This window comes from Ischnura elegans, chromosome 1 (assembly GCF_921293095.1).
Source record: "Ischnura elegans chromosome 1, ioIscEleg1.1, whole genome shotgun sequence".
In the NCBI taxonomy this organism is placed as follows: Eukaryota; Metazoa; Arthropoda; class Insecta; order Odonata; family Coenagrionidae; genus Ischnura; species Ischnura elegans.
This window is the reverse complement of record NC_060246.1, coordinates 89,519,438-89,543,545: the sequence shown is the minus strand read 5'-3', so window position 1 is coordinate 89,543,545 and position 24,108 is coordinate 89,519,438. Positions and strand designations below refer to the sequence as shown.

General features: G+C 38.4%; 2 protein-coding genes across 2 annotated transcripts; one reads left to right on the top strand and one right to left on the bottom strand.

Moving 5' to 3' along the window:
* Positions 1-8,559: 8,559 nt before the first annotated feature.
* On the bottom strand, positions 8,560-9,856 carry LOC124157056. Its single transcript, XM_046531563.1, has 2 exons — positions 9,344-9,856; positions 8,560-9,232 (listed from the first exon to the last, which is right to left on the bottom strand). Exons 1-2 carry the CDS (start codon positions 9,559-9,561, stop codon positions 8,560-8,562), a joined length of 891 nt encoding a protein of 296 aa, XP_046387519.1. The 5' UTR covers positions 9,562-9,856.
* On the top strand, positions 9,660-23,332 carry LOC124156982 (glycine receptor subunit beta-type 4-like). Its single transcript, XM_046531463.1, has 7 exons — positions 9,660-9,677; positions 14,120-14,343; positions 15,664-15,746; positions 20,392-20,526; positions 21,276-21,524; positions 21,998-22,066; positions 23,076-23,332. Exons 1-7 carry the CDS (start codon positions 9,660-9,662, stop codon positions 23,330-23,332), a joined length of 1,035 nt encoding a protein of 344 aa, XP_046387419.1.
* Positions 23,333-24,108: the final 776 nt, after the last annotated feature.

The following is a 24,108-nucleotide window of genomic DNA, read 5'->3' as shown; positions in this document are numbered from 1 at the left end:
TCTGCCACGGGGGTATTCGTTCCTCGCAATGTTTTTTATTCCTTCCCGGTGAGTCAATTTTTTGGCAATGCAGACGCAGCACTGCAATAGCTGCACAGTAAATCATCGAATGTATTTCTTCTAGGCATGCATTATGCCTAACTTTCTTAGATATAAGGGAATTTACGGATTTTAGTATTTCTCCTGTTTGTTTGCTAGTCTTTAGCTTTGGTAACCGGGGCCTTGCTGTTGGATGAAGACCAAAGAATTCTATAATCGCCTTTTCAACTTCATTTTCAGCTTTCAGGTTCCTGTTTTCGTTTTCCCCCTCAAAAGCATTACAGACGTATGTTTCATTAACAGTGATGTCCGTGTCATTTGCAGGAGCATTACGTACAGATTGGTCTATAGCATTGATGTCCAAGGTCATGGCTTCGGCTGACATTCCCATTCCATTATCATTCTCATTACCACTATCAGCCTCCCTCTGGATATCCTCTTTTATTTGGTTTAATACTGTTTCTGGGATAAGGTTTCGTCTGATTATAGCTCTAACCTGATCAGAAAGTCTTTGTTCCGAGACGTTTGCCCAATGCGGGAATTGATTAACAAAGTTATTCCTGAGGCTACTGCGATAACCAGTTAGATCTGTTTCCAATGACGTTACCTGATAATATGTACGCATGATAAACGTGTTAATTTCTACAGTCCATTTTCGGCGTACTCTGGGTCGTCCTGCTTGCGTGGTCCCAAGACTGTTACCTTGGGAAGCACAGTAGGCAGTTGTGGCTACGAGTTCTTGGTTGCCACTTCTGTTTTCGGCTATCGGTTGTTCGGGTGACCCGATAGGGGCCTGCCTGTTCAGCCCACTATCACCACTGGCTCGTGTGCTGTCACTTCCAGCAGTGGCTCCAGAAGTGCCCTGGCGAACCCCAGGCAGCGACCTTTCATCCGAGGCTTTATGCCGTCTACTCATCTCCATAAAATGGGTGTTGCATTTTATACCTACTGCCAGGTGTTTTAACAGCCGCCCCTAACATGGGAACAGACACTGACCAGGATGCCGCCCAATTTGGGAACAGACGCGCCTGGATTTTGGGTTCCGTTTTGGTCCGCGGGTGGTATTTTATTTCCCACCTACCCTGCATATCTGCCGAGCATTCCCCTATCCGCCACCTGGGGACGCGCCCGATGGGGGACGGAAAACCCCACACGGGTATTATTATTATTATTATTATTATATATTTTTTTATGTTTTCACAGCATTTTTGCTGGTTGTAGGCGAGGTACGGGTATCACCAAGTACTCTCGTCTCTTTACTCTGTTTTGAAAAATTTTCTGACAATCCGGCAAGTATTTAAAATTGCTGCTTTTTGTATGGTAATAAACAAGTTTTTCGGCAGTCCAATAGTTTGAAGACCTTGATGGAGTGAATGAGGCACTACTCCTGTGGCGGAGATAATGATGGGTATTATGTGTACTTTATCTGATTTCCACAATCTCTTGATTTCATTTTTAAGTTCTTCATACTTTTCCATTTTGCTGGTGTAGGCTGTAGTGATATTATGCGAATTAGGTACGGTAATGTCTATCAAGTACGTTTCATTGTGAGTTTTATCTTGTACTACTAGATCAGGTCTATTGCTATGGACTGTTTTATCGGTAATAATTGAACGGTCATAATAAATCTTACAGTGGTCGTTTTCAAGGATGGTTTTAGGTGTGTACTTATAATAAGGAACTCCATTTTCTATGAGTTTATACTTCAGAGCTAATTTCTGGTGTATGATGTTGCATATTTGATTGTGACGGTGTAGGTAGTCTTTTTGAGATAAGTTAGTGCATCCACTTGTGATGTGCTGTATCGTCTCAGAGGCATTATCACATTTTCTGCATCTGTCATCCAACAAATTTGGGTTTTTAATTATATATTTTTCATAATTTTTTGTTTTCACCACCTGGTCTTGTATTGCGATCATAAATCCTTCTGTTTCTGGGAAGAGTTGCCCATGCCTGAGCCATGCGTGCGATGCATCTTTATCGATTTCAGGGGCCTCCAGGGCATGAGGGTGTCTTCCGTGAAGGGATTTAGCTTTCCATATTGACATTTTACTGTCTATAGTAACAGTGGTTTCACTAACTTGCATACTTTCGTCAGATAGGTTTAACGGTGTGTATTTATTGTCTGCGTCACAGATAGTTCTCAGGAGATCCGAGGTAGATTTCTTGCTGAAAAAATATTTCCGTAACTGAGAAAGTTGTGAGTTGTGCTGATTCTTGATGTCTACGATACCCCTTCCACCAAATTTTCTGGGCAGCGTGCTCCTCTCTATATTTGAGCTTTTATGGAGCATATTTTTCTCCGTCATTTGGGATCGAATTTTTCTTTGTAGGTCGTCTAGATCTGTTTGTGACCATTTGATTATACCAAAGGAGTATGTCAGGAGAGGGATGGCAAAGGTATTAATTGAATTAGTGAGGTTTCTGCTGTTCAATTCCGTGCGAACAAGTTTCTTGATTCTATTTTGGAATTCAGTCGAAAGTTTTTGCTTTATCGTAGAGTGGTCTAGTCGTCTTGCTTGTTGGAATCCTAGGTATTTATAGGTATCTCCCTCATCCATGGCCTCTATTATTTGCCCATCCAGTAGTGGAATATCATTCCTTTGTACTTTACCTCGGAATATTGTGATAGTTCTACATTTATCTATTCCAAATTCCATGTTTATATCCTTAGAAAATATTTCAGTTAAACGGACTAATTGATTTAGATTATTATTAGATCCTGCATATAGCTTGAGATCGTCCATATAGAAGAGATGCGATAGAGTGTGGCATCCTGGTTCTTTTCCTTTTATTTTGACTCCATATTGAGTATTATTCAGGAGGTTTGATAGAGGGTTTAGCGCAAGGCAGAACCATAACGCACTCAAAGAGTCACCTTGAAATATTCCCCGTTTGATTTTGATATTATTCGTCTGCAAAAGACCCTCGTCAGTTTTTATGTGCAAGATGGTGCTCCATTTTTTCATCACTGTATGGAGACATTTAATAACTTCTGGGTGAATTTTATAGATGTTTAGTACTTCAATAAGCCAGGAATGGGGAACAGAGTCAAAAGCTTTTTTGTAATCTATGTAGCAACTGTGTAGGTTCCTATTCTTTTCTTGTATTTGTTTAAGAATAATTGAATCAATTATCAACTGTTCCTTGCAACCTTTGCTTCCTCTGCGACACCCCTTTTGCTCTTCCGTAAAAATGTGGTTCTCATCTATATGGTTGTTGACGACTTCTGTTATGCAAGAGGTGAAAATTTTATAAAATGTTTGTAGACAAGTTATCGGTCTATATTTTGATGGATCGTTACATGCGACTTCTTTTGGCAATAAATATGTTTTACCTTCCATTAAAAAAACTGGAATATTTTCTGGAAACTTCAAAAATTCGTTTATATATTTCAGTAGATGCTTATGGCAGCTGGTGAATTTTTTGTACCAAAAGTTGTGTATATTATCACTTCCTGGACTTTTCCAGTTATGGTATCGGCTAAGAATTTTTTCCAGAATTTCCATTGTAATAATGGGGGGAAGCATAGTTTCTATGTTTTCCGCTGCTGTTCTTTCATTTCTCATCCAAGGCGCATTTCCATTATGGGATGTATCATTCGACCAAATATTTGACCAAAATTTCTCCACTTCCTGAGAGTTAGAATTACTTTGGTTTTTATTTTCACAAGAAATAGATTTCTTCTGTTTGATTATTATTATTATTATTATTATTATTATTATTATTATTATTATTTATCCCCCAAACCCCTCCCCCCCTCCTCGCTGCGCCACTGTCATCATCAACAGTCAGCAATTCAAAGATATGGAATTTTAGTTTTTTTTCCGGTGTACAGTTTGAAGGAAAATTTCTCAATTTTCCCACCAGTGGCTAGTGGCGTAGCTAGAGGGGGGTTCGGGGTGTCCGGATCCCCCTACCCCCCCAAAATATAAAAACACAATTATTTTTCTTCATAACAAAAATAAATATCGAAAAATCATGAATTTAAAAAACGCTTCTTCAACAAATAAAGTTTTTTCGAGCATGAAAAGTGCTAAAATTTGTTCAAAACCCTCTGCTTAAGACCCTATTATTCAAAAATTTCCCATCCTGGTTTTGGACCCCCCCTCCCCCGAATTAAATTCCTGGCTACGCCAAAGGTGGTTTAGGGTAATTACTTAGAACCTTTCAGAGATAGAATCAGGGAAATGATTCTACCCCTGAAGACAATGGCAGACTCAGCCGTTGAAACGTTGGGAGAAATTACGGAGAATCACACCCGGTGGGTAACCCGAGAAATTTTCCTTCAATTCAAAGATTGCTTTCATATACGTCTAAATACTACCCCGTGAGCCGTGTCGTGTAGCGGAGAGTAACTAGACGATTAGGTGTTTTGACGCAACTCCACTCAATCCTCATATCAATTAACCTTTTAAAATTTACGTGTCTCCTCTTTTTTAATCCTTCATCCTCTGCGGAGAGTAATTAGACGGTTAGGTGTTTTGACGCAACTCCACTCAATCCTCATATCAATTAATCTTTTAAAATTTACGTGTCTCCTCTTTTTTAATCCTTCATCCTCTGATCTTAGTAATTCATCCAAGGTCTTACTCTCCCGTTCTTTCGATCCACATGCCCTCAAACGATTGTTTTCATTAGATCATTACGTCTCATTATGTGGCCGATAATTTAATCCCGTATTAAAATATAATATAATTGTAGGGATAGAAGAATTAAAAACGTCGTGGTAAACGTGGTAACCACGTCGTAGCCATGTGAAAATAGCCAAGTTTTTTTTTCTTCTATTCCAACGATAAAAGATTTCCACAAAGGCACGCCCCCTTCTATTAATTAAAATATAATTGCCCTTTTCCACAGATATTTTAATGCGTGTGACTCAGCTCATTGAGTCATCAACAGGTAAAAGACCACATCACCATGGCACTTTGAGTGGAAACGAGTCGCAATCATTGGCATGGCTGTAGAAAAGAGAAAATATATTACATTTCATTAAGTCGAACTTCCACTAAATCTCGCCCGAATCAGTTAAAAGTTATGCCGTCCTCTTCTCAAGATTTCAAAGGACTACTGCTCTTCTAAAAACTTACACATTGCCCACATGATCTGTGTATTTCATCCACATCATTATTCTGTAAATATTTATGTCTAAAGCTTCCTTATTTGACTTGTAATAAAATTTAGGTAAGGCTAGAAAGGCAATGATGCATATTATTCGGACAGTTACACAAATTTAGATAATACCTCGAAGGTCTTACAAACCATCATGCATCGTTCTACGCCAACAGTTCAGTACTTATAATCTTGTTAATTGCTTTCCGAAGAAAGCCTTTCGCTTGAGCCAAAAATAACACATACTCATTCCCGTAAATCAACAGCAGAGTTCGCACTCGAATCCACAAACAAAAGCTTTGATTCCTTTTCTCTCGCTTCTTCATTATCCCACCGTTCTCTACAATGCCATTCACGGCCAATTAACTTGATTTCTATTCGTGAAGAGTAGAATGAAATGCTAAGACTTAAGGAATATTACTTGGTTCTTTCAGGTTTAACAAGGTTGAGCCCCGCAATAGCAGCTTCAAAACAGAGGAAAAAAAACATTATCAGAGTGAAGTAAGAGCTTTCCCTAGAATAATTTCTTACTTACCAAGATTCGCAATTAGGATTTGAACAAAAAGAATTTTCACCAAAGGGTCTCGGTAAAATACAAATTAGAGACCTTGATTTAAATATTTTGCTACCCCATTCAAGCAAAAGACCTTTGAGCCATGTGAATGCTTAAAAAAATGGGAAATAATTCTAATAACGCGATTCATCTACCATATTTTTTTATCAGAACTTTAATGACCATGAAGAATATCATTGGAGGATTTTTAGATATTACCTATAATGGAAGTAAAATGTTACTAATTTTTTATGTAATAATGTTACTAATACAAATTTACCTTCCTCTTCACGACCCTCAAAATATTACAGTAGGTTGTAAAAGTTCAATACCCTGGGATAGAACTCTTTAGTTATATTGATGTGGAATGTGAAGATACATAGCGTGCAAAGAAATCCGTAAGATTATTTTGATTGCTGCTATACATAAACTTGCAAAATATACCTCGTTGTGGATACGAAATCTCGACTTTAAAAAGCTGACACACCAGCAGTGACGTACATGGCATAACTTCCATGAGACATAACAAAAACAAGATAATATTTAACTGATCGGATGATGGTACTAGATAAAAATTACGGCTAACCCACAAATGGATAGAGATTGAAATAATCATTCAGTAATTCAACTGATGGCGTAGAACAGAGCTCAGCCCGGACTAACAATAAGCCACAGGGTTATGGTTTCACATATTTAGGGTCAGTTATTTCTCTACGTCACCTCGCATTTCGTGGTGTACTTTGTAAGGAGGTGTCTGAGTACATCATCCGGAATGAGAGCCCCAGTGCTCCTTGTTCAGTACTAATCTCTACTCCCATATGGATGACAAGATAACAAAAAACGTAGGGTCAAAAATATTTAAAATTGGAATCTCGAAAGAGAACGCGTGCGAAACGCGCATAGTAATCGCACGGATATAAGAGGCACTAGTGAAATTACAAGGAGACCCAGTAAGTGAAAAGAGAATAGGTAGACAGCAAATAATAAGAGGATAAATTTCGTAAAAATAAGTATTTAAGGCGGATAAAAAATCGGGAAAATTAGGAGAGTTACCTGTATTGTACCGGCTCCTAATTTGTACCACTTTGGTAAAACGGAAGGGCGTGGAATATTGAGACTTCTGTCGTGTGCAGCTTCAACTATGTCGTATAAGACGCCTAAATACCAGTCGCCAGCTTAGCCCATATTATCCCGGAACACATTTTTACCTATTTGGTAACTGATTTTTTGGTATGCTGCTCTATTTTTACTGCTTGCTATGGGAAAAATAGTTAAAAAAATCAGAACGTCGTACTTTTGCTGGGAGAGCCCGTGTCTTTAAACACACGGTGGGATAAAGCCCAGATCAGACTTGCCTGCGATCAATGTGAGGGTAGAATGCAAAATAAAAAATACGTGAGTTCTCTACACAATTTTATTTCACAAACAACTAATAAGACATTGTGTTTCACACTTATTATATGAGCCCATTTCTTTTTAAGCATCATAATTTGAAGTCATACATTTTCATGCTCAATAAAAACTTACACATTGCACATTAGAATGCATTTCTATATTTTACAGTAGTACAAATTACAAAATTTTCCATTTATATTTCGAAAATTTTTTGTGACATATCACTAATTGGACTGATATTGTACATGGTACTCCTTGAAGCAACAATCAGGGTGTACGCCCACATTGCACTTTTCACAAATGAACTTTGAGCTTTTACCGCAGTGACCACACCGCCGATGGGTCTTAATTTTACTTATCCAGTGATTATAACCATCAAACCTTCCATCTGTTATAGCTTGTCTCATTGTTCTTGGTGCTACTAATTTAGGCTGAGTATCACTTGACAGTAGCCCGATAACAACCTCTCTCAAAAAATCAATTTGATTGCTTTTCCGATTGTTTATTCGGAAAATATGCCACAAATTAACAATGCTGCTGTTCAGACAAAATCTAAATAAAGGCCAGTACCACTTGTTTGACCTTATTTTCACACGATACACTGCGCGCTGTTGATCAAATAAATCTACACCTCCCATGCCATGGTTATACATTTTCACAATTTGTGGCTGGCATAATTTCATATGTTTTTTATACTTTGAATTCCAACGGGTGCAGGAGCTAAGGCCGAATACAGTTTTTGAATCCATGTTTGTGGCAATAGTAACTTGTGCATTATCATGCCAGCGAATGAGTGAAATGGGACTGTTCTTATCAGTGATTGCGGAGAATGCACCGCGTTCCTCCTTGCTCACATCTACAACAGGGGCTCCTTCAATGCGGTCTTTTCTTATAGTTCCAATGCAGTTTATATTACTTTCTTTCAGTTTTTCTAGCAATGAAAGTGAGGTAAAAAAGTTGTCTACAAATAGCTTTGAACCAGGAGGAAGGAAATCTACACACATGGATTCTGTCACTTGGGCACCGAGAGAGATGCCTTTGGGTCTGTCTGTTTTTCCTGTGTAAACACTAAATTTAAGAAGGTATCCTTTTGAAGTTGTAACACACCATATTTTGTAACCAAAACGGATGGGCTTTCCTCTAATAAATTGCTTCATTGAATGACGCCCAAAGTATGGCTCCATACCCTCATCCAGAGAAAACTCACTACCGAAGCATTCTATGATCTCGGTAAATTTTTTATTCATGTGATCTACTACAGGTCTAACTTTGTAAATCCTATCAGTGCTATCTATCTGGGTGTTATCATTAAAATGAAGGCATTTGTGAATCAAATCAAATTTATTGCGGCTCATTGATCCAGCAACTAGAGAATGGAAAGTATCTCGTTTGGTTTCCCAATACATACGTCTGAATGGAACACAACAGTAGCCAGAAAGTAATAAAACGCCAAGGTATTTCTACAAATCATCCACAGAAAATTCGGCATTGGATAAACCTTTCTGAACAGCATACTTGTTTGTTTCTATACATATCATATTCACAAAATTTTCGTCCCAAACCCTCTTGAACATTTCCAAAGGACTTTTATCTAATAACTCTGGTTTTGGCTGCATACGAACAGGCTCTAAAGGTGGCATGTTATTTGTTTTCAGAGTTAATTTTTTCCATGATCTATCTTTCTTACGGTAACTACCTGCCTCTAAATGGCTAAATTTTTTATGAGTGTTGGTGGCCGAGCAAACATTGATTGAACTCTTAGCTACTTTCCTTCTCTTGCTATGACAATTTTTCCCATTCTTTTCATTAGACATATCAAAATCAGATCCAACCTCATTATTGTTTGAGCTTGTTGAGGAACAGTCATCAGAAAAAAGTGGTAAATCAATTTTACCGTGATTAGTGTCAAGACGTACCTCACCTAATTGGGCTAGGACACCTTTGCCTAAATCCTTTATGCACTCTGGAGTCTCACATTCTTCAGGTGCATCATCTTCATCAGAGCAGTCACCATCCCTTGCTGGAAGAATAACCACATCTACAGTGTTTGCTCCATCAATTTCTCGCCCTCGTTCATCATTGTCATCCAAGTTGTGGAGTTCAAATAAGATGTCTTCTGTGTTGAGTTCTGACCTAAAAGAGATCGGATATTTTGATTCATAGTTCTAAACACAGCTTGAGATGGCGTAATGACACCTAAAAACTATTTTAATGAGGAAGTGAATAAATATTTGCAATTCTTACCGTTTTCTGTTGTTTGTCGACATTGCGAAGGTGTTCTCAGGATCCACTGTGATGCACAGCAAACAAATGGATGAGCTAAAATAATTTAAACTTAGGAAATTTTTTGGGCAACTGCGAAGCACAGAACTTACGAACACTTGGTCTACAGCTGCCAAGCTTGCAAAACGCAATGGCAGGTACCCTTGGGTCGGTCCTTTATATATATAGTGTCTAGCCATGAGGAGCAAGAGTTACATTTTAGCGAGAATCTCAAACTAAGTACATGGATTATATTTTAGCTCTTCAACCTCATAATTATCTCAGGCATCGAGTTACAATGATTTTGAAATACATTGTGAGCAAAGAACAACTCATCTGAGACGTTTACAGACAGCTCAACAATGTAAGGCAATACCATAATTGGTTTAGGGAAGAGTAGCGGTTTATCCCACCGTGTGTTTAAACACACACAAAGTTTGCGCTTTCATTGAAGTGTTACAATTATCTTCACGGGAAATACTTTACTAACATCATGTTTCCTCAACATTCGAATGTATAAAGGCAGAAAAAGTTTTATGTTCGCATCTGGTGTTCTCAAGAAGATGAAGGTTAAACAGTTTGCCTTTCAATTTACACATGCAGGGGTAATATTTTTTTTCAATGGTGGCCAACTTGGGGATAGTAGGCTGTAATACAAGATGTAATGAGACTTCAGAAGTTTCAAAGACTGAGTCAAAGTATTTAGAAAATGGTTGCCTCTCAAGAGTGGCTAGAAATTATTTTTTTAATTTCCGCGTACTTGGCGTGTGTTTAAACACACGCTGGTAAAATATGGGTTAGTGCGTTCGAGAACGGTGTGTCTGTGAGAGAGTAAAATCTTTTCCAGTTTTAAAGCAATTTTTCCCCACGTGGCTAAGGGAATGACAATAATGAGCTACGTGGAAACAAACTGTATTACTTATTTGCTGTTAACAGATATCTACCCTAGTTTTTACGAAAATATTATTCTGCAAATCTTATGGTTAGTTTGGAAGGAAGTAACGAAGAAAAAATGGTGGAGTTGCCTATAATGTACCACTAGCAGTAGAGGTAACCACATAGGAAATATATACTTGAGCGCAAAAGGTGGCTACGCAGTAACTTAACGGAGACAAGCATTGAAAAATCTATTTCAGTATTACTATAAGTTATTGGAAATGGAAAAAGCGAATTAATTCTTCTAAATACATCTTATTCAATACTAGGTACTTCTTGTTCGTGAGTATTGAGCGTAATTGAAATTTACGCTCAATACTCACGAAAAATTAATAAAATTTTGAATAGAAATGAGCAACATGAAAGCAAGCTCTATCGTCGTAGTCAGCCAATGAGACCCATTCTCTCAACTCGGATTCTGCCATTTCAATAATGGATTCATACGCGGTAACACCGACAATAATTCGTACGAATATTTACTCTGAGTAGAGAACGGTGAAAGGTGACATTGCAATTGAAATAAGGAATCACTATTTACTTTCGACTCAAAGGGGCCGAATAATCCTCAGGCAACGACTGTGCGCAAGCGTTAAGCTGAGGAGTTCACGCAAAGGCAATTTGTTCTTCGCGGAAAGAGGGCGAGAAGGTGCAAAGACAACTCGCACGTGAGAACATGACCTGCAGAGCTGAAGACTAGCGAGTCCACAAGCTGTTTACTTGAGGACAGGAGAAGAAGTTATTTTACGAATCTCACTCCGAGATAGGCTTTCTGCGGAATTGCGAGAAGGACTCCGGGGGGTTTGAAATAGTTCCAGGAAGAGGCATCGAATCTACCGAAGAGGCCGAGAAGGTGGAGATGATCCCTGGAGGCTGTTGCTGAAAAATGTCTTGTAAAGTTCTTGATCCGAGAAACTAAGTGCACGTAGTATTCACAAAACTTTCAGAGCATGCTCTTCTAATTGTTTTCCATCGCCTGATTCCCATAAAAAGTAAAGTCATAGTGATGCATTTTCTGAAAATCGCTTTAGAAAAATCGCATTCATGTACAGGTGCTTATGGCTATGATGGTATAAGCATATGAAAATGATTATAAATACAAGAAAATGCACGTCATTTGGACAATATATTGACATAAAATTGATTATACCCAAGCTTCATATTTATGAAAAAAATCATTTCCCACCTATCCTAAAGCCCAAATATGCACTAAACATGGGCACCGACAGCAAAAAGTCTATGACCATGGCGTCTGGAATCACTTTCTCTATTAAAAACGAGCAAAACTAAGCACCTACTATCCTAAGAGTAGATAGCGGTATTGTGTAGCTTGGGACAGGTAAAACAATGACAGAAAAACGGTTGTATGGTTCAACAATTTTATTTACGTATTAGTTATAATCTGCGGACCATACATACGTTTTTCTGTCGTCATGTTAGCTTTAACACTAGTATTAAGCATTGAGAATTTATTCTAGCACCTAGTATATTCTTGGAGATACCTTTTTAATTTACACGCGAGTGGGCGGCGGCGTCTAGATCGTGTACGCCCTACAGTATTGGTAGTTATATATAATAACTTACGAAAAAATTCGGGCAGCTCCTCTAAAACTAAATGCTAGCCAAAGCTTGTGCCCAAAATAGTGAGAAGATATCTGAATAACTAGCATATCTCATCGATCAACGGCGGGTAATTAATACAGTCGACCCTTAAATAAAGAAAATAAGAGAATGTTTCCCACCCCTCCCCATGCCCAAATATGAACTCAACACGGAGGCCTTTAGTAAAAAGACGATAGAGCTGACGTCCTGAATTATTTCCTCTATTGAAGACGAGAAAAAATAATTAACTTAACAGGAAATGGCATTATTTTGTGGAGCGTGGGACAGGTAAAATAATGACAGAAAAACGGTTTTATTGTCCAAACATTTTTATTTACACATTATTTCTTTCAAATCTGTGAAGGGCCATACAAAAAATGTTTTTTGTTATTATGTTAGCTTCAACACTAATATTAAATATTGAGAATTAATTCTAGCACCGAGGATGATCTAGGAGATACGTTTCATATTTACAGCTGAGTGGGAGGCGGGGCGCGGCGCCAGGCTCCAGTGTACGCCCCGCAGTGCGTGCACACATACAATTGCTTCCGGTAAAATTCAGGCAGCTATTCTAAAACTCAACGTCAGCCACAGCTTGAGCACTAAATAGCGGTAAAGTATCTGAATAGCTCGCATAGCTCATCGATCAACGGCGCGGCAAATAATATAGTCGACCCTTAAATAACGAAGATAAGAGAATGCGCAATTTCGAGTTATTTTGTTCGCCCCTACAACACGGGGGCAGCTTTCACGGAACATTTCCCGCGTAAAGACTCAATCTCACGCGGGAGCTCTAAAGGGGATTCTGATTATCGGATCAATTAACTGATTTAGGGTACGGAAAAGCGGAGCATACACACAAGGCCCGATTCGCACTGCGGCGCGGAGGGACATAAAACATTTTTGCTCGGTTGGAGCACAATTTTCGAAGCTCATAAATCATGTTCACGCGTAGAGGGCGTAAAAGAAGCAAATTTCACACAATGTCTCATTTTTGCGAGCACGAAGCCGTAAATTATGTACACAAAAACGACCTGAAAGGAACGTGTTTTTATGGTATTATCAGAACCAAATATCCCATCTACCAGGGATAAAAACACATGCTTTCAACCTGGAAATTATCAAACTATATTACACACAAAAAGTGCCATGACCTCCCTTAAATTCCATTACTTCGCCAAAAAGCTAACGTAAAGTTTTTTTTTTCCTTAATTACGACCTTGTCAATATAGCTGATAAAAAAAATAACATGAATTTTGCGTAGATCTTCCAATTAGATTGGGGCTCCATCCTTTTTATTCTCATGGTTACACTATGATGAGCAATTAAAATGCCAATCTTTAATCAGTAGAAAAACGACAGTCGCGAAAGGCTGAAGGTTCTTTCGTGAAAAATTGATTGAAATATTTTTCTCCCTGAGGGACTCTGACCAATCGGTTCATGAGAGTTTTATTTAATTCCAACTAATTTATTAATTCGTCCATTTTGGCAGTTGGAGATATTTACTTTTGCTGATGCACCCCCGGCATCACATAAATTCTACAAATTATCAGCAATTGCGCTATTCTTATTCATGCAAATAAACCCTAAGGAATCGAAATAGAATCAAGTAATATATTTTAAAAATTCATAATTAAAAAACACAATGACTACACTTTTATTGGAGGAATACTTTCTGAAATTATCTTTGAGATTCGCTGATCCGTAAGGATTCACAACTCCGAACTTGAGTAAAAGATTTTTATACATTGGTGACTCCATGCAATCTCCTACCATACAATACACGAGAGCCACTAAATCACTCTACCGTGGATAATATAAACTTGTGGACGAGGCTCTAAGTCGAAAGACGAAGTCAAAACTAGAAGTAAACTTCTACTGTTAAATGGCGCATAACTTTAGCAAGTATAGGGAATGATTCACCGGAGTTCGCTCATTAAAATCGGTACAGCCTTTAAGCATATACATTGGAGGTAACAAACAATATTATCAATGAATCAACGAAGTAACAACTCTTTCTCGCACAGTCATCTAAAATGACCTGACGACAAAAGAGTGAGAAAATGACGAGTTTCCACCCTATTAATACACTTTCTTATTCCATTTAGGATTGGCCAAGGATTTCCTGTGCCTCACATTTTGCAAGGAAATGTATTGTAAAGAAGAGAGACTCCGAATATGTTGCAATGCCTTAGTTTATGCACTTAAATATTTATTTTTCAGGATTTTGAAGTGGACTTGTACCTGAGGCAGAAGTGGCAGGACGAGAGGCTTAAACACGCCGAGATCACGGAGGCACTGGACTTGAACGACCCCAATTTAGTGAAGGCCATCTGGAAGCCAGAGGTCTACTTCCCCAATGCCAAGAACGCAGAGTTCCAATACGTCACCGTTCCGAATGTCTTGGTGAGAATAAATCCAGACGGAGGGATACTATATATGCTAAGGTACTTCCTTCTCATCTATTAGAGAGTAATGAAATCACCTGAAACGGAATTATAATCCATAGTATAACATTAAAAAGTTAACTTAAAATAATATACATTGCTTTTACAGAGCGGCGAAACAATACACACTGAAATCTAACACGGGAGGCTGAAGCATGACGGCTTTTAACAGCACTCAACCATGATAATAATTTTATAGAAGAGAGATGAAAAAGAAATGTTGTGTAATAAGACGATAGAAAATCAATTATTACTGGAATCAGCATCGATTGTGAGGAATATCAAATTGTATTCACGTCATGAGGTCATCACACGGTTTAGACACTCAAACCGTTTCGGCCTTCAATGGATTTTACAAGGCAGAGTAAGGGGGAGTGGAAGGATAAAGAGAGTAAAATGGTGCACGCTTTGATTTATCATCAAGTTAGAAAGTCGGAACTTTGGTTAAAAACTAAGCAAAGATCACGAAATATGTTTGTCTTTCGGATATTTAAAATATTCATATCATATACATGAAATGAATGAAAATGTGAGCTAAAATTCAACATATTTAGTGGCTCACAGTTTTACACTTACATTACGGTCATCACCAATTCTTTAACGTGAAGGTTAATAACTTAAGTCGCTAATTCATGGATCCTTTTTTATACGATAACTGCTAAGTTGTTGGTGCACTTTGGTTATAATATATCTGCTCTACAAATATTGAAAAATAATTTGTGTATCGACAACTTATTTTTTCGTCAATTAAGAGCAAACTATTCTGTTTTCTCAATCACTCTCACCGTAACTGACAAGACCATTGGGAAATCAAAGTGCTAATGGAAACCTTCAAAAACATCCATAACAGTTATCGACTCACGTCTCACGATGAATAATGATTATAGACCATTCACTCCTCCGCAAGAGGTTTCTCTTTTTTCTTTGGACCTGCTTTACCAACATCAATTACGGAATATATTTCAAAGTTTACCCTCTAAGACCACATGGAATGAAGTTCTAAATATTATAGGGTTATTAATTTAGCGTGATAAACACGTAATTCGAAAATTATCAGGAATATCAGGTACCTCACTCGTAACATAGCCATCTCATATTCCCTTCCGGAAATTCTGCCAGAAAGATAAACAAGACATTCATGTATTACCTTCATTTTTGGGAGGTCAAAGCTAAAGGTCACGAATAATAGGATGGCTTCAAAATGGAATCAATTCACTGATAATTATCCGGAGTGAAATAATGAATATTTCATTACTTATCCTATGAAAACTTTATATGTTGCAATGTATGCCACATGTTGATTACCCTTCCTTTTTTCAGGCTAAAGCTCACATTTTCCTGCATGATGGACCTGGCTAAGTTTCCTCTTGACAGCCAAATTTGTACCATGGAAGTCGCCAGCTGTAAGTATCAAGGCTAACATTCAGCAATAACGAATAATTTAGGAACTATATGCTTTAAGATTAGTCCAGATAAAATTTACAATGAACGCGAGTTTAATGCTATCAATAGATTATCGAAGGAAAATATAAGAGGATGGAATGGAAAAAATATGTATAAGCACTACAAAAGCATTGAGCCAAAAAAATAAATTGCTAGGTTTGAGGAGATATAGGTCGTCTTCCGGGCTTCACTTCGTGGTGGTTTATTTTTCAGACGACAATTTTTCCGGGGTTGCTCTCGGCGTCTTCAGGTCACTGAGTTGCTGCTGCATTAGGAAGTGTTGTCTATTCAGGATACTAACTAAAGCCGTGCTTAAAATTGAGGGTGCATTGGAATGATGAATTGCCTTCCTTCTTTGCTATCTTTGTTTTGTCATACGGTTTCAGTAGTAACCCAAGGACCTAAAGAAGCCGATTTTAACCCTAGTGAAACTGTCGTATCCGAAGCTAAATCCGAACTGTTGCGCTTGAAATGTCCTCCACAGAACATTCAAGAAGGGGTCGGGCAGTCTGATAATTCTCTGCCACCGCAGAACCCGAGGCGCTCAATCCGAAGAAAGGGACCGACGCGTCTATCCATTTCTTCGGATGGCAGTTTCGACGTTGCGACGCGAAGTCAAGCCCGCGAGACCTGTATCTTAATAAACAACCACCCAAGGAAGCCTACATAAGGACTATTGTTGCAAAACTCTTCGAACGCTTAAAGATGTATTTGTCGATATTTACCGTGGAAAATTTATCCATTGTTTATTTTATTACGCTCGGGGATGCAAGAATAAATGTTAGCGAAGAGAAAGACGGTTTATCATTCCACTGCACCCTGAAATTATGCGGCAAAACACGACCGAAGTTAGCATCCGTAAAGGTAACACTTCATTACGTTGCCTCATTCAAAATAACGGTCCGCTGTTCTCCTCCTTTCGACGAAAAATAGATCTTTCTGTCCTCCGTTGCGGAGCTAATGAATACTGCGCACCACAAAGCAACCCGATGGCATTTGAATCGAAAATCCATTAAGGTCGCCCAAAAATAGCCGGGATCTCCCCAAACAGGCATTAGCAACTCAAACGCACTTTCGGAAAGGCCCCCTCGAAGCCAACGATCCGCAAATCCCACTCGGGGGAGTGAAAATAGGCGTCAAACGGATGACAAGAGGAAAGGCTTTTGGGAGACCAATGCGGTTAAGGAAGTCGGTTACGAGACGAATGTGGGCTGATAAAGAATCATTCCTACCCTGAATGTAGCTGCAAGAAATAATATTCTGAGAAAATTATAACGATACACAGTATGTAAGCGACCACTAGCGAATCGCTTCCGTCGCAAAATTGTAACCACTGAAAGCCTGTAGAACACATAATTATATAAAAAGAAGCCTATCGAAGATAAACGTCGTAGGTGGGAAATATGGTAAATGCATGTACATATTTAGGAAACGACAGTAATTTTAAGTGGAAATACATATGCATTGAGTGTATTTTATATTTACGGGTTAATACACATTTAAAGACAACTGAATGATAACCCTAAGAGTTGTGTGTATTTTAGTTAAATTTGAATTTATAAAAAAATATACTTAGTAATTAGAATACAACTGAAATTTATATGTTTACATTAATATATTTCTTTTATTCTTGACCGTTAAATATGGACTCGTTAAGGTTTGGGCCATTCATAAAAAACATATTGGCCCACCTTCCAGAAATTTATTTCCATTTTCCATGTTTACTTTATTTTTAAAATGAGAGATTATAGCAATTCAAAAGAGGTCAAATATTAAAAATTAATTTTTCAGACCAAAAAATATTCAATAAAGCATTTAAATAAATTAATTCTTGAAAATTTCAAATTTAATTTTCTCCATAAAATCCAAATATTTAAGCGTGATGCAGTGGAATTTTTCTATATCGAGATAAATGCTTACAATTTTCCACGAATATTAAATTCAAATGTAAAAAACGACCTTGGTTACAATTTTACTGCATCATCTTCAAGGTCTATCCCATTAAAAATGATGTAGTAACATTGAAACGAAGGTCGTAATAAATTGTATCATTTTGGAAAATCGCAAGTATTTATTTCAATTTCTTTTTCATTTTAAATCGATTTGTTAGAGTGGTTTCTTGGATTAGTTTTTGTCGTCTTAAATTATTTTTAATACATGACAACTTTTTATTCATTGTACCCATCGTTTTTTTTTCATATAATAAGCCTTGAAAATGGAAAATTATTCTCAAAAGCGTTGGCAAATATGAGTCTTATTAATGACCAAAACTTTGAGACATCATATTTAAAAATTAAATATGTTTCCATCCCCAAATATGATGAAGTACATTATGCAATGTAAGGATTTATTTCAGTATCAAATATTTTTCATTTTCAATCAATTTTTAAAAATGTATTATTGGATAATTTTTTGCAATGAAAAATTAATATTTAATATTTATTCACTTTTATGTTTATTGTATCTCTCATTTTTTTATGCAAGAAACCTTGAAAATGGTTAATAAATTTCCAATATTTCAGCAAATATGTTATTTATAGAAGACCTGAATCTCATAATTTCATATTTAAAAATTAAATATATTTTTATCCCCAGATATGGTAAAGGCCCCACTCCCTCCACTTAACTCCCTGATTTTCACTAGAATTCTCTACATTTTCCATGAACCTTCATAAATTAAAAAAAAAACTCTACGGTTCCACACATTTTCCGAAAAACTCTAAAAAAAGGTGGAACGCCGGAAGCCATGCTAAACCCAACAAAGCAGCGCCAGGGAAACAAAATAAAAACAAAAACCAGTCAGGCTTCCGCAGATCGATGCAGAGGACCCAATCAAGTTGAATGAAAAGAGAAAAGACAGAAACGAGGGAGGAATCCTCGTAAAAAGAGAGAACGCTATAAAATTAAGTCTTTGTGAAAATAGAGGAGGTGGTATGGCGAGGCGTGGGAACAAGGACTCGAGGAAGTGCACTCGAGAGGAATTCCGAAGCATGAGGAAATTAGGACCCCGGCAGACAGTGATAGGGACAAGGAGGGGGTGAAGAATAGGGGGAGGAGGCGGCGAATCAATCGAGTTAACATCACGAGCACACGAGCTCCTTTTAATGCGATGGCAAATATTGACTTCGCCCCATGGCGGGGTGGGCGGTTAGTAACGCCGCCAACCGAACAAAAAAAATTATTAAGCCCCTCGCGCCCACAGTGCAAATGTGTGAGGAGCTGTAGAGGAGAGGTTAGGGGAGGGTACGTTGGTAACCCTGAGGAAAAAGGGATTTGGTCCACGACTAGAAGGGGCATTCTGTCCTGAACTACCCTCCCTCCTTATAGATACCCGTCTCCAAACAAAATGCCCCGGTGGGAAGGAGGAGAGGCGCAGGATAATTAGGGAGGTTGGTGCACTTTGAGGGAAAACTTTGGGTCTAAGCTGTTTAACTGCACCGCACAATGGAGGAGAGCGAACCAATAGGTGGCGAAGGAGCGCGAGAGAATGGACAGGGGGAAGGGGAGGCTTGAGGATAACTTGATGAAAGTTGGGCGGGCTCTTAGGCAGAATGGAATCAATGGCCTTTGTAATAACCCCCCCGAGTGGAGTATCGCGAGGGAAAATATCAAATACATTAAAACCTATTGCGAGAAAAGTCTTTTTAAGAGAAAGGACGGGAAGAAAATTAAGTGCTCGTTGCTTCGTTAATGAAAAAGATGCGGTTTACGGCTAAAATATTAAGAGGATTCATCACTCCCTATAACCGATTCGCATTCATTTTATATTCTCGCCACAAATTGCCCATTAAATGCTAGCGCGATAATCAGGAAAAAAAAGGAATTTAGAAACATAGATTCGATCCTTTATACATATTTACCAATACTTCAATAATAGAAATTTTACATCATGAAGAAATACTTTCAAAGTTGAAATTTAGGTCAATGTGAGCAAGGGACAATTCTCTATGCCAAAACAATTTCAAGACGATACAGTAGGTTTTTCATGAGTAACACGTAGCGAGAAAATATTGTTTGGGCGGGAGTGATGCGTCCCCTTAAGGGTATGCTAATAGATAAGAAGATATTTTTAACATTCCAAGAGGTATTGAGCATAAATAAGCACACCATGTATTTGAAATTTATTCTAGTTTCGCTATAATTTTAGACTACGAATTTATGTCACTACAATCACGCCAAAGTTTTTGGTAACCAAATAACATGCTGCGGTTGAATTGGCACAATACATTAACCAACTGCTGGCAATTAAGTTAAGACCAGTGAATTGATAAAGTTTAAAAGCCCACAAGCGGCCAGCAGAGTTCCAATACGGACGACTGCACAAATCCAATGGTTTCTTGGAGTCATTCCTACAAGGCCAACATAGAGTACGGGGTTGTCAACGCAAGTATCCGTGAAAAACGGTTAATGCGATTCATTTGTCGGAATAAGAGAAAAGTTCACGAGGGATTTTTTAATGGTTTTGTTGAGGAAAGCCACGAGTTATTTCCTCCACAACTTAAATAAGTATCTAAAACTTAATATGTGAGTAATGACATATACAGATAAATAATTACAAGAGTTTCTTCGCTCTTTCTAATTCTATTAACAAAATATTTTTTCCAGTCTCCAAGACAACGGAGGAGCTGAGACTGGAATGGAAGCTCACAAATCCAGTGCTAATGGGCAAAGGATTGAGAATGCCACAGTTTGAAATAGTGGATATAGTGGCTTCAGACTGCGAAGAATCATTTCAGATTGGTAAATAATTATTCGGGTTAAAAATAAGGTTTTTATCTTTCATCTTTTGTTTCGAGAGGAACGACAATATTTTGATAGCCTTGATTTATCATGAAGCCAAAAGTTTGATGTATTCCAACCAAATGTAGAACACCATGCTAACTGAACGACTAGGGCAATCTAACGATTGCCTAGCAAAGGACAGATGGCTTTATTCCTCATCCAGGTAAACTGAAAAAATATTTGAGCAATGTTTAATAAAAATATTTATTGTTGGATCTAGAGATTACGGGATCGGCTCCATTTTATGATCAAGAGAGTGCCACTCTACTGCCTTACGAAAAGACTCCACTTTTGGTGAAAAATTAAAAATAAACTTTTATAAAAAAATTTTAACGCGAACTAAAAATGATATGAATAAGTTTTTGCTCAATCCATTACAAAATAAAGTTTGATGTAAAAAAATTTGTTGCTATAATTCTCCTTCCTTTACGTGATCGCAGCGCCGCCATCGGATTTTGGAGGCAATTTTTTTAACAAATCCTCATATCTAATTTTCAATTATGATTAAAAATCAGGGAATAATTAAAATCATTACATAAATGTGTTAGAATATTGTATTGCCATCTAGTAGTGAGTCATCCTGAGAATTTCAGCTTGATATGTAATTGGAAAGTGGGTTAAAATTGAGTTGCAAAATTTGATCCGGACTAGATGACAAACAGAAAGCGAGTTTTTAAAACGTAATAAAATGACATCCTCTCTTGCAGGAAACTACAGCTGTTTGGTAGCAGAGTTCTACCTGAGCAGGTCAGTCGGATTCCACCTCGTCCAGAGTTACCTCCCCACAATTCTCATCGTGGTCATTTCATGGGTTTCCTTCTGGATGGACGTGGACTCAGTGCCTGGACGCACAACTCTAGGGGTCACGACCCTACTGGCTGTCTCTTCCCAATCTTCAGGTCTAGTTCCTCCTCCTGTATCTCAATGGCTTAATTCGCAGCAAGCAGATAGGAATGGTAGGCCACACGAAAGACTTAATGCACTATACAAAAATGACCGAAACGCACAAGTCTCAAATCATGCAGTGCCAAATATGAAAGACAAAAATTTACCAAGCAGCCTAAACGACGCTACAAACGTCGCAAAATAATTTTTCGCCTGAAAATCACAAGCATATCAACACTTCCACGAGGCAATGAAAAAATAATTTCCTAATCAGGCATCTCATTTCTTAAATTCTTAAGCCTCTTCATCATCTCTTCATGAAAGAACTGGTTCATTATTAATCCAGTCGTAAATATTTTCAAATCATTTGCTAACATTACGATCATTCGCCTATCATTCTGCACTTTACATTCGTTCATTACAAAATCCATGCCATTAGTTTTCAAGGCATGCTATATGTGATTGATGTGGCAGCTTTTTATGTGGTCTCAATTTTATGTTTTCGTCTCCCTTCATCATATTAAAAAGACTACTCTCCCAACAGGAATCCAGAGTGGACTACCTCAAGTGAGCTATGTGAAAGCAATCGATGTTTGGATGGGAACATGCGCCGGTAAGTGTATCCAATGTCACGAGTCACAACGAACAACAAAGTGAAAAATCTAAAGGTAGCAAGCTTGATAAAAATGAAAACCATACTTTAATGAAGATTATACAGAAATGCTATCGCTCTTGCAAATAATTAAGTAAGTAGTCACTTCAGTGACTGATATAATTATTACCTTAACTCCTTGCTTAATTTCTTCGTTCTAATAAAAGCTCCCTGCGAAAAAAGCCAAGGGTAGGGGCGTGTATAAGGGGGGCCCGGGCCTTCCCCGAAATGAATAAAGTTACTAGCATGTCACCCTTCCGCCGAGGATTAAATAAATAAAGAACTAATTCCCACTGTATTCTAGGTAATCTAGCGATTTGATCGATGGATTTTTCTTCCTCATAGGAAAATGCACTAAAATCGCTGGCACATTAATTGCTTATGCTTGGTTTCACTAATAGTAGGACCCGCCCGCCTTTGTTGCGGTGCGGGATTCCTCGTCCCTTCCCTTCCTTCCCTCTCCCCTCCCAGGAGGCGTCGTCGGGCTCCTATTGCGGCGGCGCCTCCTTCCTTGTTCCTTCCCGTCCTTCCCCTTCTGGGTGCAGAGGAGAAAAGATCACGCTTACAGTCCCTGCCCCTGGAGTGTAACCTTACGAGCCCTTCCTGGAGTCTCGTTTCCACTGTATTCTAGGTATTCTGCTATAAAAAGACAGCTCAAGTAGGAAATCCTTTGATGAAAAAAATTTACCATACCATACCACACTATGCGAATACGATATAAAGGACTTGTAAAATGATGTGGGTTGCCCATTTCAAGGGTTTGCCTATAATGAGGGTTGCCTAAAACGGGGATGATAACCCGTCCCCTGAGACCCGCATTTGAAACTAGGGCAGACCTATGGGCACATTAGAAGGTTTTTTTTCTCCTCAATCAGATACACATAATGGCATTTTTTCTGGGTGGAAATGAAAATTTTCGATGATATTATCCCACTGCTAACTATATGATCACTTTCCTTTCATTCAACAGCTTTTGTATTTTGTGCCCTCCTGGAATTTACAATCGTCAACTATATGTGGCGTAAGCAGCCAGATATCAACTTCAAAGCAGCATCTGCAGCAACCACTGCAGCAGCTACAGGTGTCGGGGGACTAGTGGCACCGGCCCCGATCAACGGAGGTTCCGGTCCCCCTTCTAAGGTACCTTATCCTGATGGACCACCAACTTCTTACTCTCAGGACAAGGCATCAGAGAGTGGAGCTTCAGCAATACCTCTGGTAACTTAGCTAACCCACAAAATGGTAATTTCATGTCATAACCAAATTTATATTCCAATGCTCCATTCTAAGTGCTGTTTTCTTGAGCAAAACAAAAAATAATTAGATTTTTTGATTTAATTAAAAGTAGTAAGAGCTAATCTTTAAAAGGAGCTAGAAAACAAATTTCAAATATCCTTGCGACTGATAAGCAAGTCCAAGTTTTTAGAGAGGTGAGGTCGGAGGACATGTGACTGCCTGATAAGCGACTAAAATGCGATAGGCGGAGTCTAGCCTCCGGGAAATTCAGTCGCTTTCAGACCTCCGTGGCGTACGCTTCGTAAGTGAGCTGTGTTGCCAAGTGGAAAGAGGGTTTCTGACACGTTAGGCCGGCACTTATTTTTTCAAAATGATCCGATTGAAAAATTCGTTGTTTCAAAATGTGCGAAATGGTAAGAAAAAAATATTAAAAAGTTTCAGGTTCGTGTGACGTCGGACAGCCGTTCCTTTACGCTGCTATATCGAATGCTGAGTTTTTCGAGCCAGAAGAAACGTTTTCTTACGCAAGCATGACATTTTAGAGCAAATATTTCAACCGTTTAGTCGTATCCCGATACCTTCATGCCGAAAGGCTACCTCAAAGGTTCCCGCCGCACGCCCCTCTCCTCCCTGCCGCCAGGAGCGCCGCGCGTTTCTTGATTCGCGCAAACTTCCTCACTCTCGTGGATCTACCCTTCTTCCCCTTGGCAGAGAGGATCGTGAGAGATTCTGGATCCCATAGGACTCTAAAATGTCATGTTTACGTA